The 19,091-nt window shown below is 33.5% G+C and overlaps 1 protein-coding gene across 1 annotated transcript in view; it reads right to left on the bottom strand.

Annotated features, from left to right (window-relative positions):
* LOC114332289 (protein unc-13 homolog C) overlaps window positions 1-11,459 on the bottom strand; it is a 354,800-nt gene extending 343,341 nt beyond the window's left edge. The window contains exon 1 of the mRNA XM_050653285.1: window positions 6,553-11,459. Within this exon, the coding sequence (XP_050509242.1) occupies window positions 6,553-11,180 (4,628 nt within the window). The 5' untranslated portion in view covers window positions 11,181-11,459. The remainder of the gene's footprint in view (window positions 1-6,552) is intronic.
* Window positions 11,460-19,091: the final 7,632 nt, after the last annotated feature.

Below are 19,091 nucleotides of genomic sequence, written 5' to 3' on the forward strand. Positions count from 1 at the left end.
CTAAATATTGTAGTTTCAAAGTGAAAACACGGGAAAACTATGCTTTTTTCGAAGACAACTTGTTCAAACTAATTTAAAGTACTTAAAAATATTTATCTTCAGAAATAAAAAAGTCTATAGCTCAAAAATTAAGTGACTTATAATGAAAAGAATGTCAGTCCCCATTTTTTTCAGCAAAAAAGTGATCGGAAGCAACCCCCTAATCACCACCCTCATTAAAATTAGTCAATAACCTTATTTGGTCTTTTTTATTTATGCATTATTAACAGGTTATAGAAGTTTGACAAGCTTAGAATAATGTTTTTAAAAAAATTGATTTAAAAGCGAATAACGAATTTTTGTAGTTCGGAAAAAAATAGCTTTTTCTTGAGAATAGCAAGATTAGCATCAGAGATATGAAAAAATATTTAAATATGAAATTGTAGCTTATTTAATTCCCAAGAATATGGTTTGCAACAATTTTTTTTGCGGTGAAAAATGAGTGATCTATTGACAATTAAAACGTGTAATTACATGCAAAAACCACCTTTACCAACCCTTTCAAAGTCACCTCTTTTTGCGACTGAGGATTTTAAAAAGATTTAATATTGATAAGCTTATAGATCTAGTAAAAACCTACAAAACTATTGATTAAAAATTTTTCTAAGATTAAAAATTAAAAAGTTACGGTTAAAAAATCAATACTTTTTTTGAAAAAAAGAGGAGAAATCTAATTGGAAGCATAATAATGTAAATTAGCGGTGTTTTTAGTCATTGGCCTTATTCGTTCTTATTTATTTATGTATTAATAATAGATTCTAGAGGTTTGACTGCCTTAGAATGATTAGCTTTTAAAAAACTGGAGTTAAAAGCGAATAACGAATTTTTTGTGGTTTGGTAAAAAATGCCATTTTCTTTGCCATTTTAATATAAAATTGTAGGTTATGTAAGTTCCAAGAATTTGGTTTGAAAAAAGTTTTTCTACGGCAAAAATTGAGTGAATCGTAAATGAGTATGTATATCGAAAAACATTGATTTTTTCTATACAAACCTAACACTTTCGTTAGCGAATAAATCGAAAACTGTTAATTTTATCAAAAATATGTATAAAACATGGCTTGCTTAGAATTAATGTTTTGATCAACTTTTGCAGTCAAAATATAATAAAAAATTTCCACCCTCGAGATGGGGTGGTAACCACCCCCATGGTAAAAGCGCCTTTCGGCATCACATATATTTTGATCCTTGGACTATCCATTACTTATTCTCAAATTTTCAAGCAAATCTATCCATTCTGTAAAAATTGCGAGGTAAAGCTACGGTTCCTGGACTATAGTTCGCTCAAGGCTTAATGGATTATTATTTTTTAGTTTTACATATTTACTGCCTTATGTTTCCAGTTCGGCTTCTTCTTAGTTAACCCAAAAAACCCAATCTGAAATGTACGATTCCAATAACTCTGTGTATTCATTTGTCCACAAACGGACAAAACAGAGACAAAAGGACAAAAACAAAAGACAACAAAGAAAGCAAACTTTTTTTCTTCTAGCGACTTCTCTATTATATCCGTTATTCTACGGACTTGGTCGATAGTTAAATGACTTTCTCGAAGCCTAAATTAGTGTGATAGAATTAGAGCCTTAACGTCTATGATAGTATTCAGCAATAGCTTCTCGTATAGCTTAGAAATTTCAGGTAGTAAGGAAATCAAACTGTACGATGATTCTGCAATTGGTTGCTTTCCAGATTTAAAGATTACTATGGCCTCTGCTACTTTTCATATCTTGGGAATCTTAACAAACCCTTTGTAAAATATGTCAGCTTTGCTATTGCTTTTGCAAGCAGTTCTTTAAAGATTAGATTTATCAGATCGAGCGCTAGCACTACCAGATGCTTCCAAGTTTTTTTTTCTCCGGGATAACTTTTCTAATTTCTTTGGCGTAATTTTTACCTTTAAGTCTATGGATTAGTTCTAATGAGTTATTCCAAGCAACTTGCTGAATTTGTTTAACAAAAGATTTCGTTTCTTCTTCAAACTCATGTTTATTTTTTAATAAAACTTTCAAATTGATTTGGTTTTTCTAAGTGAAGCTGAAAACTCTTCCAATCTTTTGGTCTATTAGTCAATTTAGGAGGTGGCTGATCTTGAATAACAGTATCACTTACTTTAAGAAAATGGGAGAATGGTCGGAGTTTATGTACCATGATTTCTCAATTTTTAAATAGCTAACTCAATTTGTAAATATTTCTAATTATAAAGAAATCCATCAGGTCTGGAATTTTGATAGGATCAGTAGGCCAGTATAAAAATTGCTTAACTGCCTGCAAGGGTTTCTTGCCCTTGGTTGTGATTAACCCAGAACCACAATGGGCGTGCTTGGCATTAAAATCAGCTTTTGCCAGGTCTCTTCAAACTCAAAATCTTTTTTGAGGCTATATTTTGAGAGTTGCCAGCAGTAACGATAAGATCAAAAGAATATGTTTTAACACTTATTGGAGTAGGTAGCTTGAAACATTATGTTTTGTAGCGTATTTCTTAATGGTGTCTGCTGGTGTGTTTCATTATTATAGCAATACCAACCCTGTTATATTCCTGGATCTTATGTATATCTATATACATTATATCCTTTAAAACTAATGAAGGTTTGGTTTTCCCGTATCCGTACATACCAACGTTGTCAAGTAAAAATAAAAAATGAATGTAAAATACCGGGTGTCCACTTATATTTTCCCCCATTTTAACTGCCTATAACTTCTAAACGGCTCAAAATAGAAATATGCGGTTTTCGCTGAAATGTTTTATTTTAGTAAAAGTTTTGTCTGAATGGACTGAATTTTTTATATCGCTTTCAAATACGAAAGGAAAAATGGCGGATTTTTGAAAAAAACGTTGTTGACTTTTTTTAATGGAATACCCAGTATATTATTTTGTAAATTGAAAGAAAGGTCATTCACCTATCCAGCGATATAAAGTTTTTCAAAATCGGTTGTCAAATCACTGAGTAATTAATTTTTACACTGAGCGGTGCAACGTGGATATCACATACCTAAATAACATAACTAAGCAAAATGATACTATGTTATGTGATTTCCACATTGCATCTCTCATTTTAAAAATTATTTTTTCAGTCATTTGACAACCGATTTTAAAATTTTTTATATCGTTGGATAGCTAAATGACTGTTTTAAGAAAAAAAAAATTCAACAACGTTTTTTCTTTAAAATCCGCCATTTTTTATTTAAAAGCGATATAAAAAATGGTCATTTACCTAAAAACTTGGAAAAACGGTCATTTACCTATCCAAAGATATAAATTTTTTTAAAATCGGTTGTCAAATGACTGAGTAATTAAGTTTTAAAATGAGAGGTGCAATGTGGAAATCACATAACATAATATCAATTTGCTTAATTATGTTATTTAGGTATAATATGTGACATCTACGTTGCACCTCTCATTTTAAAAATTAATTACTCAGTGATTTGACAACGGATTTTGAAAAACTTTATATCGTAGGATAGATTAATGACCTTTCTTTCAATTTACAAAAAAATATACTGTATGTTCCATTTTTTTTTCAAAAATCCGCCATTTTTCTTTTCGTATTTGAAAGCGATATAAAAAATTCAATCCATTCAGACAAAACTTTTGCTAAAATAAAACATTTCGGCGAAAACCGCATATTTCTATCTTGAGCCGTTTAGAAGTTATAGGCAGTTAAAATGGGGGAAAATATAAGTGGACACCCAGTATATACAAAATATACCTACAGGGTGTCCAGAAACTCTACCGACAAACGAAGACAGGATATTCTTAGGATAATTTTAAGATAATTTAACCCAATTCACTTAGTCCGAAAACGCTTCCTAAAAGAGCTAGAGCTATTTGAAGATGGTGTCTGGTAATTAGTTTTTCTTAAATACCTCCGGAACGCTTCTATTTAGAAAAACCAAAATTGGTATGCGTGTTTATCTTTCAGAGTTAAATGATTCCATCCATTGCGAATTTATAGTACCGGTAATAGGCGTCCGTTTTTGGATAGGATAACCGTTATTTTATCGCATAACTTTTTTGTCTTTAAATTCTAAGCATTTTTCGCTTTGGATTATTAAATTGTGAGGTATGCTAGTACTAAACGGTACTCTTGATTTAAGTCGGTAGGACACACCGTTTTCTAGAAAAATTGATTTGAAAATTTTTCGTGTCTTGAATTTTAAAATAAAAAATTGAAAAAATTTTTCAAAAGAAAACGGTGTATTTTACCAACTTAAAGCAAGAGTAACTTTTACTACTAGAATACCTCATAATTTAATAATCTAATGTCAAAAATGCTTAAAAATTAAAGACAAAATAGTTATGCGATGAAATAACCGTTGACCTTTCCAAAACCGACGCATATGACTGATACTAGAAATTCGCAATTAATGAAATCGATTCATCTCTGGAATATAATTAAACATACAAGTTTTCGTTTTTCTAAAGAGTTTTTTTTTTTGAAATTTAAAAAACGAAAAATTTTCAAATTGATTTTTCTAGAAAACAGTGTATCCTATCGACTTAAAACAAGAGTACCTTTTAGTACAAGAATACCTCACATTATGACCGGTACTATAAATTCGCAATAGATGGAATCGATTTATCTCTGAAAGATAAACACGCATACCAATTTTTGTTTTTCTAAATAGAAGCGTTCCGGAGGTATTAGGCTAAGGCCATACAGGCGATAATTTACGGCGCCGTAAGAGCAGTAAACCTGACGAGGCATTGGTTAACTAACTCCTATTTCAACTACAATTGGTGGAGGAGTTAGTGAACCAATGGGTTTACTGCTCTTACGGCGCCGTAAATTATCGCCCGTGTGGCCTTAGCCTTAAGAAAAACTAATTACCAGACGCCATCTTCAAATAGCTCTAGCTCCCATAGGAAGCGTTTTAGGACTAAGTGAATTGGGTTAAATTGTCTTAAAATTATCTGTAGAATCTCCGGTCTTCGTTTGTCGGTAGAGTTTCTGGACACCCTGTAAAATATCCAAAATTATAAAATATAATACATATAAATCTTTGATCTTAGAACAAACAAGCTGAAATTGCGAGCATTATCATAACGAAAACTTTGTTTATATACCTATTTAAATTCATAATATAGAAAATTGCTATTACGAAAAACTGTTTAGAATTAAAAATTATGTTTTAATGTGCAAGTACATCATTCTAATTTAAATGTTGTGAACTATAAAGATACTTTACTCGAAATTCATATTTTTTTACATACCTACCTCGTATAAAATTAATAAAATTTGATTCATGATGGTTGCATCATAAATCTTAGACCAAGAAGAGATTTTTATGAAGAATAACTTTTCTTCGTCAAATTAAAAATACAAGAGTTATAAATGAAAATGATGTTGGTATCCATAATTTGAGAAAATTCGTCAAATTTTTTTTTTATTAGAAGGATGTAATTTCATATTATCAGAACATACTTTTTTATTCCAAACTACATTTTAAATAACAATTTTCCAATATTGTAAAATAAATAATACATACCTACATGATAAAGATACTTTTTACTGATGAACTTTACTTGGATCTACAGACCTAGCGAGTCTCGTAAATTACACGGCTTTGCGCCACGCTTCACGCAACCGTATTTGCGTACTTGTGTTTTGAGTTGTGTGCGCTGGTCGCTGGTCAAGTGGAGAATTTACCAAATTTAAATATAATCGTTTGTACTGATTCATTATTAATATAGTATAATATGTATTATTGCTTTCAAAATATACTCAAATTGTATTTTTATACATTTATTACACATATTATTATAATAATTAAATTCACTATAAAATGTCATTTATATTTTATTAATAGCTAAATAATTTAAAATTTAGTTTGACATTAACGAAGTGTCAAACTCAAATATAAATAATAACATTTGCTTTGCTTAACAAATTCAGATTAAAAAAGTAGCCTACTTCCTAATCAAAGATTTCAGCTGACGTTTAGTGCCTGATAGGAGATAACCGGATTGTGACGTCACATTTTAGATTTTGAGGTCGATTATCTCGAAGACGGTTTGAGATATCGAAATGCCGTTTTCAGATTTGGATTCAGAAGACAAAACTACATAAGAATCCATCGATACATCTGCTCTAAGTATTGCAGGAGCGGCGACGCAATAACACACAGACTTTTGCAAATTTATAAACGAAAAGTTTTCGTTGAAAATAAATACTTTTCAACTATGTATATTGTGATTAAAATATTTATTTAATCCGGACCTGTTGTTTTGACGCTTTATGCCAAAGAACAATATCGGACCAAGCGGTCAAAACCTAAAGAACATAAGATAAGATGTTTTTTTGCCAAATATTCTTAATTTTACATCACCTGTTAGTGAATTTTGTTTAAGTATAAAAAAATATCAAATATGTCTCACAATTTTCTCTTAATAGCTGTATTCAAAAATATTTGAGACATCAAAAAGTTAAAGTATCAAAAGGTATCTCAAACGTTTCTAAACTACAAATACCAATGATATGTATTTTTGTACTTACATTAGTTTCGACAGTAGGTTGCGCTGGTGATTTGCTCTGATTACTCTTCTCCTCGGCCTTCTTTTCTTTCAGCGTCTTCAGCAGCTTCCACCTACTCCCCATCTGAACCCCTTCCTTGTCCTCTTTCTCCTCCTTCTCTTCTTTGTCCTCTTTATCCTCTTTCGCCGGCGTTGAAGACTCCAATGTAATTGTAGGCACTACCTTCTGTTCCGTCGTCTCGTTTATGGTAACGTTTAATTCTAGTTTTTTGTTTTCTTCCTCTTGCTTTTCTTTATTGACGTGACATAGAGCGAACTCATCGTTTATGGCCATTTCAGCTTCGTCGTATTCGTCGGTACTGTGAGGACTATCTGGACCGGAAGTAGCACCGGATGAAAGATGCTCTTCTTTTTCATGTGGGCTGTGTACTTCTAAACGGTCAAATTTCTTATCTAAAAACCCCTCTTCTTCTTCATCATGGTGATAGTTTTTTATTTTCTCGAATAACGAAGCAGCATTGTCTAGCTGAAATGACGATCGTTTTTCGTCTTTATCCTTTTTCTTACGAGAGTGTACCGTCAGTAGATTATTTTCTTTTTCATCTAGCACACCCTCTACTATTTTTGCTTTCATTCTTAGTTCTCTTAAAACAAAACTCATCCTTTCTTTGACTTCTTCACCAGGTTCCAACTCTTCATCGCTTGGTTCAGGTTCTTCATGTAAAGTAGTACCCATTTCAATTTCCAGCTGGTTTTGCCTTTCCATTTCTTCTAGTTTTCTTAGCTCGTAACAGTACCATTCATCTTCACTGTCAATACTGTCCTCAGTGCTTTGTCTTCTAGAAGAAACTCTAGATGTGCTTCTCCACGAATGAGTACTTCTTACATCATCGTCGTCTCTACTTCCAGGTATTTCTAGACTCTGCTGCTGCTTGGGTAAAAAACGGTTCGTATGTGACTTAATACTTATAGTAGAAGGACTATCTTCAGAGACTGGCTCTTCAGTTCTATCAATAATCGTTGGTTTGTTATTATCAGAACTTGTCTGACTATCTGTAGACTTTTGCTCTGAAAGAACTTTTTCTAGTTGAGGCGCTGATTCAGATTGATTGTCTCTTTCTTCTGTAAATTCTTCGATTATAATTTCGTCTTCTTCGTTAAATATTTGATCCTCAGAAAATGAATTCGATTGCCTTTGCCTGTATTTTCCCAGTGCTCTAGACACTGCAAACTCCATGGATGCACCTGATCCTACCACAACCACCATTTTGGAATCTTTAACACTGGTGTCTTCATTTTCTGAGTGTATGGAGTTTTTTCGGGTTAAAAATGGAACGGTACTATTACTTATAATATTTCCTTCACTATCGGCTTCTGCATTTCGTACTGACATATCATCACTACCTGGAGTATCAGTTTCAAATAAAGGTTGTAATGGAAATGTATCTGTAATGGGCTGACTAAATTTTCTTGACTTTCCGTTGTCTATGCTAGCCGTAAAATCACTATCAGTGTCTATGTTGCTCTCTGAAAAGATGCTAGTATTATCTTCGCTCCTTTCGTCTTCTGATGCTACAGATTTAGATTTTTCCGTTGACCACTCTGTCTCAGAATGTTCAGTATCTGAGTACGATGATGAGTACTGATGTGACAAACTACCTCGTCGCTTAGCCTTTTGGATTATATCAGAAACTGTCGATACGATACTGTTCTTCTTCTTCTTTTTATTTAAGTTAACTTTAATTGTATCTCTTTTTATCCCAGGAAGCGAGTGAGATCTACTTCTCTTCGTAACATTTAGATTAGGTAACCATTGACTAACGGAACTCATAGCCGATTTAAGAGTATTTGATCTCTTTACCTTTTTGGTACTTTCAGTCGTGTGAGGTCTGGTATCAGTACCAGATGATATGGTGATATACCCTGACTGCGTCATTATAATCCCACCAGTATCATAATACTGGACCTGGCCATGTTGCGTTTGAACTACATATTCTGGTAAATTTTTATTTCTAAGGTCTAAGTCTAGATAAGGTATTTCCTGCCGCTGATTCCACTGTTTTTGTTGCTCTGATGATTGATTTTCGTACGCAGGTGGTTGACCTTCATATTGCCGAGTTCTATCTACGTTTGGGGGATAACCAGCTTCAGACATTTCATGCCTATCATCAGGATCGTAGGTGATCCAAATTTCCTGCTCCCCATAATTAGTGTCAGTTCTCGAAGATGTCGGATAATATGACAATGCATCGGTTATATTACCCGATGGAAACATAGTTCTGTACATAGCAGTTTTATAACCTTCATGGTTGGAAAAATCTTCAGGCTCTCTACCTGTGGATGACTTATATCTAGAGACGTTCCCACTAGGACCTGAATAAGGCATGTATGATGGAGAAGGATAATAGTTTTTTTGTGAACTGAAAAATTCGTTGTTTTCGTAAGGCTCAATTAAGTCGGGATAGTTGATTTGGCAATTGTAATCAGTGTTTCCGGTGTAAACAGAGGTATATGAATCTCCTCTGTTACTGCCAGCTACTGAGTATATCGCTGGTTGATCGTACCTGTACATAGAAATACCAGAAGCTCTTTCTTCGCTGGTTGAAGCTGGCGATTTATCTTTCTTCTTGTTTGGACTAACATTGATATCGGACGCAGGTGCAGGCGCTGGCACAAAATTTCCATAACCTTCCACTGTTTCAAGGCCTGAAGGCGATTTAACTGTAGTGAAGGCAGAGAGATGATGGCCTCCTGGTAAAAAATTTGAAGAGTTTGATAATTTAGAATCTAACGAAGATTCCGTAAACGGTTTAGAGCTACTTGGTGCTGATCCATACTGGCTGTGTACAGGAGAAACCAGTCTACTGCTATGCCTTCCTTCAGCATAGGAATTTGCTCTGGAGTTTTTTGGAGATCCTGGAGATTTTTCAAGACTGGACCAGCCACTCATTGACGATAGACCAGAATCAGACTTCGCAGCTGCCAAAGAATGAGATTTGCTTCGTCTTGGAGATGATTTAGTAGACTTAGGGGAATGTGAAGGTTTCGGACTAAGTCGTTCATTTTGGTTAATTGACGGTCCATCCGCAGCATCTAAAAAAACGTTCGTGGCGCTAGCTGCCTTGTTCATACTTAAAAAGTTTTCTGTTGCATCAGGTGCAGGTGGAGGTGGAGGACTATGACTTTTACTAATACCCTGCTGCCCAGGTTGGTCCACGTATCCATCCTGCCTTGTTCTTATACTGCATATAGATAGTGTAGGTGACGCAGTTTTCTCAGATCTTACACTATATACATTAGGCGTTGAGGAAGATACTGTTTCATATGTAGCTGGTAGAAGCGCGTTGAGGCCAGGACTCATACAGTAAAAAGGATTCTTAGAATTTTGTATCACCATAGCTGCTGCAGCAGCAGCTTCAGCTTCTTCTGCATGCTGCACAGCAGCACTATAGGCCAGTCTTCCAGTTACAGTAGTAAAGGGTTCACTTGAAGTGTTTATTTCTGTTTGTCTTCGACGTGGTGATGTTGGACTCCTGGATTCTACCCCTAACGTTTCAGCAACTTCTTTATCTGCATCAGACAAAGAGAATCTAGAGCTGGACTTGGAGGAGTATGAAACGTTGGATATAAGACCGGGTAGGTCAGATTTTGCTAGTAATAAGAATTCACTTTTGTCTTTAATTCCACTTGAAAAACTCCACTGTTCTTCCGGGTACATTTGTTGTAATGTTTCATCTATATTTGATAAATCTGCGGCTTCTTTAACATCTATTTGTTCTTCTTCTATTTCATTAATGGAAATTGGTGATTCCATTAATTTTCGTCTCAGATGTTTTATATTCACTGAATCTTGATGTAATTTGTTACTCAGTCTATCCAGTTCGTCTAATTTTTCAATAGCTAAATGATCAATTGAATCTATTTTGGTTAATTGAGCTAAGTCTTGTTCACTAACACAAGGGGAGTTTCCTCTGTAATCTTTATAGTCTAAGGCAGAATAGATCTCTTCCCTATCTTCCAATCGACTCGAAGGATCTATAGCTTTTCTCTCCCCATTCTCACTGCCTTCTTCCCTCTCTTCCCAAATCATACCTAATTGACTTATCCTATAACTGGAATCATCACCCACTAAGTCTTCCCTATAGGCTTGATTGAGGCTTTTGTAAAAAGCCTCGTCAGGTACGTGCAATTCATCAATTCCTGTATCCATCTCAAGCTCCTGAATGCTTTGCTGCTGATCGTGGGTCATCGTTACATCCAAACCTTCCTCTAATCCTTCTTCGACAGCACCATTACCTAAAATTTCTCGTATCACTTCTAGCTCGCCCAGTTTCCCTTCTAATGAAGCTGTAGCTACTTGACTAGCTGATGCTCCACCAGAAGTATAAAAATCTAGCAACTGTGATATAACGCTTTGTTGCTCGTACAGCAAACCTTCTAACTTTTCCAACCTCTCCCACATTTTAACGTATTCTTGAGATAACAGATCTAAGGCTCTCCATGCATACTTCAGTTCTGTTTCGAGGATATTCAACCGAGTGCCTAGTCTCTCCATGTATTCGTTGATGACGTAATCTACATTTGGATCGTATTTTTGTGAGACTATGGCGGGAGCCATTAGATCAGAGTTGCTGCTGCTCATGACTCCACAAGCTTCCTCCGTATCCTCCATCGGTCACATGCCAGGGTTGGTTTAACGAGAGAGCGCAATTCCATAGATAAATATAAGGGTATTAGTTCGTTGTGGAGATATAATGCGTCGTAACCCAAGGTCATATCGAAGGACTGCGGTTATGATCGGAATCATGCTTGGGTCATTACATAAATTGTTCCGCACGATGAATAAAACGATAAATGAGGATTATTTACATTCCTAGTTTTTATCAGGCTTCGCTGTTACATTCAATGGGGCCGGGTAATGGTGTTTTGTCGTTATCGTCATTGTATCTTCGCTGGCGTGCCTTTCTGGAAGTATCTGAAAATAAACAAGACGTTGAGCATTTATGGTGTGTGTAATACAGTGTAAACGACAAAATATTCCTAACGCTTGTTAAATACTTTTATGGATATGTCCTCCTTTCGTAATTTATTGGATAAGCTATCATATACGGGGTACAGTCAATTCTTAAAAAGCATAGGCGTGGCCACTTTTATTAGGCTGGAGTTTTTAATTTCAAAATATATTTGTTAGAATAGTAAATTTTTGAAACTAGCTACGTTTGTTTTTATATTAAATTCGCGGATCATAAAAAAATAGATAGTCACATAATATTAGCTATATTGTTACTTTTCAACCACTTTTGTAGAAGGGGAGGGGGTCCGCAGAGTTTAACCAAAATTTAAGTATATTATTGGTACCTCAAAAAGATAGCCTACAGCCCTCTGCTGTCTTTTTTTTTTTAGCCCCAAGGTCACCCTGAACCTGAGATATGTTTCTGGAAAGGATTAAAAATATCTCTTTTTAACCAACATTTCATGAACTATATCTCTTAGCCCGGTGAGCGTTTTGATGAAGTAATTTGCAGAACCTCAAAAGATACGTTTTATTTTAAAGGTTGGGAAGAACGAAAAGAAAACTTAGGTACATCATTTTCTAATTTTCAACTAATTGTCAAAAAACTTGACATGGGAAAATCCGAAAACCGTCAATGAATAGTTACTTTCCTAACTAGTGCGGAAAATGATACTTTCCCGCATAAGACTGCCGTTGACCCGAACGACGCGATAGCGGAGTTCGGGCAAGAAGTCGAGTGCGGGGAAGACACTTTCCGCATGAGTTAGGAACAATATTTTTTCTAGGGCCGTACGTTTGGAAAAAAACCACAAAAAATAGTGGTATGTCAATTTTTATTTAGGAGTGAAAATACACAAATTAATACGTTCTTTGACAAGGTTGTCAAAACCAAACTTTCAATGAAATTGTTTACCGTGACGACGATATTGGTTTCCATGACAACGATTCAAAACCATTATTATTGTCTATTCATTTGACTTTTGAATATTATGTCAAAATAATTCTATTTCAAAGAATTATCAGTAGTAATTGCACAAGAGCTCTAAAATTATCGAATTTTTCTCGAGTGACACTTTGACAGTCTTAATTTCACGACCCGAAGGAGAGTGAAATTATGTCAAAATATCACGAGGGCAAAAATTCGATAATAATTTTAGAGATCGAGTGCAACTTGCTGCGATTATTTCATGAATAAAACTGTTCAACACCAAAATTTTATTTTAATTTATTTATGTAAGTACAAATTAGTACAATTAAACACACAGTTGTTATAAATATTTGACGGTTGAAAGTCATCACTTTTATAATTTTTAAAACATTAATTGTCATTAATATCACTGAATGTATTTTTTCGTAACAAAGAAAGGGCATGTGACGTAATATACTTGACGACGGGATATTATCAAAAATTATCACTTTAATTTTTATTTCTGTAGCTTTCTATTGGTCAGAATCTCCTATGAATGAAATAATCACACAATGAACAGAATAAGATACATTTGAAATAAATTAGTAAATAATATCTAAATATTGGTGTACTGCATGTATTATAATATATTTTAATGCCATATTACAAGGTATTCAACTTTCCGGCGTGCGTGAAAGTAAATTTTCCCGCACGGCGTGCGGGAAAGTAAAATACCTTGTAATATGGCATTATAATATATTATAATACATGAAATTAACTAATAGTTATACATTATTTACTAATTTATTTCAAATTGATCTTATTGTGTTCATGTTTTAATGAAATTAGCGCGATTAGTTCATTCATAGGAGATTCTGACCAATAGAAAGCTACATAAATCTAAATTAAATCGATAATTTTTGATAATTTCCCGTCGTCAACTATATTACGTCAGATGCCCTTCGTTTCTACGAAAAAATACATTCAGTGACATTATTGACAATTAATGTTTTAAAAATTATAAAAGTGATGACTTTCAACCGTCAAATTAATTATTATAACAACTGTGTGTTTAATTGTACTAATTTGTACTTACATAAATAAATAACAATAAAATTTTGGTGTTGAACAGTTTTATTCATGAAATAATCGCAACAAATTGCACTCGATCTCTAAAATTAATATAGAATTTTTGCCCTCGTGACACTTTGACATAATTTCTAATAAATTAAAACTGTCGAAGTGTCACTCGGGAAAAATTCAATAATTTTAGAGCTCTTGTGCAATTACTACTGATAATTCGATTAACGCAAATTTAGTTAAAAAACGATAATTTAGTTTGTTTGGTCTGGGATGACATTTTGATCTTTTTATCAAAAATCAAAGAGCGAATAAATGTGTTAGGGTAACTACAGTATTTATATAGTCAAAATATGTGTCAAATTTGTCATTAAGATTCAATTTAATAGCACTTTAACGACTTAATAATCACCTCATAATTTTCTCGGATCAGGGGAAATCCCTTCAATAAGATTATTTTAATCTTTTCTGTAGAATTTTGAGCTAGTAATTAAAAAAACATTAGTAAATATACCGATAATGCTAATTACAAGCACAAACTTAAAATGAATTAGCGAAAATATACAAAAAACTTGTGTTAAACCTCAAAAACTATAAGACGCTTAGGTGATACAGGAATTTTTAACACCACTGTACCATAATATGGATCTTAATTTACAAATTCTCGTTTAAAAGTACCTTTAAAAATCCTTTCATTTGCCGATTTCCACGTTTCTTCTCTTGTTTAGTTGAATTTTGGCAATTAGGTTGAAAATCGGGACATTTTGTTTCTTCTCATTCTTCTTAACCTTTAAAATAAAATGTAGCTTTTGCGGTTTTGCAAGTTTATCAAAAAGTTGACACTGTAGCAAGAAAAATGAGGCCTTGTATGTTAAAATTGGTCTACTGGGCTCAGAGATATAGCTGTTCACATATATGGCAAAAGCGCCAATTTTGGCCCTTTTCAGTGGTATATTTCAGGCCAAGTGTCACCTATAGGGCTAAAAAATAGCTTTAGGCTATTTTGTTAAGATACAATAACATACTATAATTTGGTAAAAATCCGTGGACCCCCTCCCCATAGAAAAGTAGTCGAAAAGTAGTAAAAATATTGCTCATACGTGGCCACCCATATTTTTCTTATGATCACGCAATGATTCAATATAAAAACAAACGTAACTCATGTCTAAATTACTATTCTAACAAATATATTATAAATTAAAACCCAGACTAAAAATACTCGCCACGCCTATGCTTTAAATCTCCATACATATTGCAAAAAAATATCCCGGTATTTTTTTACAATTCGGACTATTCATTTAAGAGATAATTAGGTAGACGTTTCCCGACTTTTGGTCCACCCTGTATAATCATAAAACGCAGGAAATTCAAAAGTGAAAAAAATGATATCATAGAAAGTGCGGAAGTTAGAACAAATTATGAAAAATTTCATGTTTAATATTCATTAGTATGTATAACTACATATTATCATATTATGATTAGTTAGCCTTCAGCAACAAAAGATAACCTCTCCTCTAAATTATATACAAATAACCACTTTATAGCCTTTACCCTGTGAGATATAAAAATTTCATTCCTTGCCGGTTTCTCTCGCGATTTTCGAATAGCCAACAACCAACAGAGAAGACGTGAATACGTTTTCTTCGGCAGGTTTATTTGCCCCGGATTCATATCATATTCATGATGAAACTTGGCCGAGGGATCAATTTGGGGGTCGTTCCCCCCGCATTGTCAATTTGAGTTTCGATCGTCGTGTGTCTGGGTCAGTAGTGTAACCTTAGGGAAATCTGCGGTTACAATTGGGAGGTGCACACGTTTAATATTTTATTAAATTAGCGGATTATCTCGTCAAAAGTCAATAGGAAACCAAATATAGGAGAACGGGAGAGATAGTAGGGAAATTTTATATATTTATATAGGTATTTAGATAGTGTGGAAAATTTATGTATTTAGATAGTGTATTCATGTATCATTGAATTCGAGAAGGCATTTGACAAAGTACCAGAGAAGATCAAACCTTAGAAAAATATAATAAAGAGACATTTTATATATATTAATATACACTTCTCTAAGAACTTAACGCACCACCATCTTAAAAATGAGTCATTTTTGGTATCTCGAATTTCCTAAACCTCTTTTCCGATTTACGTGATTTGTTTAATATGACATAGCCTTATTCTTTAACAATATCGCTGTAATAATATTGTTGCTAGATAGGTAAATTTTCATTGTATACCGGGTGTACCAACAACCAATTAAACTGTATTCTTTTCTCAAAGTTCGCATCACACTGTAGAATATTCTAGCAATTATAAAATATTGAAATTAAAACCCAACTATAGCCCCATGTTTTTTAACATTCTGTTTTTTAATTCAGTCGCTTATGTTGATAATAAAAAAGTTATGGACTTTAACAACTAGCCATGTTTTCCATCAATACAGGGTGTTTTTAAATAAGTATGGAAAACTGTAAGGGGTAAATCTGCATGAAAAAATAATGACAGTTTGCTTCATAAACGTTCGTGTCTGAGATAGGGGGTGTTGAAATTTTACTTACAAACTGACGATTTATTGATTGCTCTAAAACCGGTTGAGATATGCAAATGAAATTTGGTGGATTTAAAGAGGTAGTTATTGCGAATTTTTCAACATACAACTAGCGAGTCATATTACCCGTGTACACGCCAATGGGGAATATTAAATCCTTATTTGTATTTCAAAAAATGTGACATAACTGCCTCTTAAAACCCACCAAATTTCATTTGCACATCTGAACCGGTTTTAGAGCAATAAATTAATCGTCAGTTTGTAAAAAAATTTCAACACCCCTTATGTCGAAAACGAAACATTTGGTGACATACGTTTATGAAGCAAACTCTCATTATTTTTGAAGATATTAGTTGCGCGCATGCGCACACCGACAGTATGGTATTAGTTGTTATACGGGCTCTGATTGGGTGTTGAAATTTTGAAATGATCTGTCAATAATTGTTCAATATGGAGGTTATCGGTAAACAAAAATATTGTATAATATTAGTTTTTATTGATGTGTGGACAGAAATAAAATCAAATTTATAATTATAGTGACTTTCTAAATAGTTTTGAAAAGCCGTAGGTACGTAATTCTAAATGTTTCAGTTGGAAATACCTAATAGTTTCAATACCTATCTATTTGGAAAATGTAAACAAAATAATGTAGTTACTTATTAGTAGGCAATGCTTTAATTTACATAATCTGATTACGAACAAACTTTCTACAAATCTTCATCTCATATATCGTTTTCGTACTCTATATTTTGTTGTATTTTATTTCGACAAAAATCAAACTAATAATTTTATTAAATTCATATAAATTTATGGTGTAAACGTTTAGTTTGTGTATATTCCCACATGACGTATACGAGAGTTTGATGCAGTTTGAAATGGCGTCAACTTTCGTACGGCGCGGTAGACGTGAAGTGGGTTCAAGCCCCAAGCAAGTTATTATTTTTTTATTTTTTTTATAGATTTTATGATGGTAAGTATATTATTATATAATTTTTGAAGATATTCTTCTTTTTTGAAAGTGGTAGACAAGAAAGTTAGTTTGATTTTTAAACAAAATAAGTACAAATAACCTTTTAAGTATATTTACTTCGTTTAAATTACCTATTATATAATAGAAGAATATCTTCTTACGTGCATACAAAGTACACACACATTCTTTTTTTTATGCAGAATTACCTCTTAAAGTTTTCCATACTTATTTAAAAACACCCTGTATTGATGAAGAACATGGTGAGTTATTAAAATACCTAACTTTTTTATTATCCAACATAAACGAATGAGTTAAAAAACAGAATATTAAGAAAACATGGGGCTATATATATATATATATATATATATATATATCTCCCTCTCTCTCTCTCTCTCTCTCTCTCTCTCTCTCTCTCTCTCTCTCTCTCTCTCTCTCTCTCTTGTCGTTTCCCCATTACTGAGGATCGTGAGTTCTTTCAATATTTCTAACAATGTTTCTCCATTGGTCTTTACCTTCAGCTGCTCTAAGAGCTTCGCAGAATGAGTTTCCAGCTGAATTATTTATTTGGTGGTCGTCCTCTTGATCTTCTCCCCGGAACGTTTCCAGAAACAATTAATCTCTCCAAACTGTCGTTACCTCTGCGAACCGCGTGGCCAAAGAATTGCAGTATTCGTTGCAGACATATTGTGGCTTTTTTTAATCTTGAGTTGGTTTAGAATGGAAACATTTGCCCTACGAGCTGTCCAAGGTATGCGCAGCATTCTTCTCAAGCACCACATCTCAAAGGTATCAATGCCCAAAGGAATGGCGCTCGCATGCGCGAAGGGTCCAAGTCTCTGCTCCCCATAGAGATATTGAGAATACAAGGGCATTCACCAGTCTCATCTTGATATTTTGAGAGAAAGACCTGTCTTTCCACACTTTAGTTAGGCGACTCACCTCATTTTTTACCATACCACTACGTCTCAGAACTTCTGCATCACAGTTACCATCTTTAGTTATACTAGACCCGAGATAGACAAAGGTGTTTAGTATCTGGTATTCTTGTAACATGTTAGTCAGTTGAATAGTGTAGAATCTGTCGACCACCATTATTTTTGTCTTAGCTTTATTGATTTTTAGACTAACTTTATTGCTTTCGCACTCAACTCTTCACAGGAGATCAAATATTTCTAGCTCATTCGCTGCTATAAGTGTAGTGTAGCAAATCTTAAATTGGAGATTTTCCTACCAACTGCTGTTGCTCCACCGGCCCATCCTTCTAAAGCCATCCTCATGACATGTTCACCATAAATGTTAAATAAGTCAGGTGACAACACGCATCCTTGTATAACACCTCTCTCAGTCTGGGGCTATAGTTACGTTTTAATTTCACTATTTTATAAATGCTAGAATATTACACAGTGTGATGCGAATTTTGAGAAAAAAACACAGTTTTATTGGTAATTGGTACAACCGGTATACAATGACAATTTACCTGTCTAGCAACAATATTATTACAGCGATATTGTTAAAGAATAAAGCTATAACATATTAAAAAAATCACTTGAATCGGTCAAGAGGTTTAGGAAATTCGAGAAATGATAAATTACCCAAGTTTAAGGTGTGTTTAAGGTGGTGGGTTAATTTCTTGGAGAAGTGTATTTAGAGACTGTATGCATAGTTCATTGATTTCGAGAAGGCATTTGACAAATAAACTAAAATCCTACTATAATTTGTAGTCTTGCCTTATACTTTCATAGTTATACGGTTCTAGGAGTTCGGTTAACATAATGCGCACTTTAAAGCTATTTTATGACAATAAGATAGATATTTAGACATACTGGTAGTTTTTTCTTTAACTTGAGCTATTATAAGGTTATTTTACTCAAAATGCAGCCGATTTAAAAATGAAAAATCACCTAAACGTAATTTTGCAACGTTTTTTCCCTAATTTGCAATATTATTGTTTTCAAAAATAAAATAAAAATTTTATTTTTTTTTAAATAATTTAAATTTTTTTAAATATTATGAATAATGCTATTAGGATCGAAAAACTTCATCTTTTTTATAGTTTTCAATTATT

This window comes from Diabrotica virgifera, chromosome 6 (assembly GCF_917563875.1).
Source record: "Diabrotica virgifera virgifera chromosome 6, PGI_DIABVI_V3a".
Lineage (NCBI taxonomy): Eukaryota > Metazoa > Arthropoda > Insecta > Coleoptera > Chrysomelidae > Diabrotica > Diabrotica virgifera.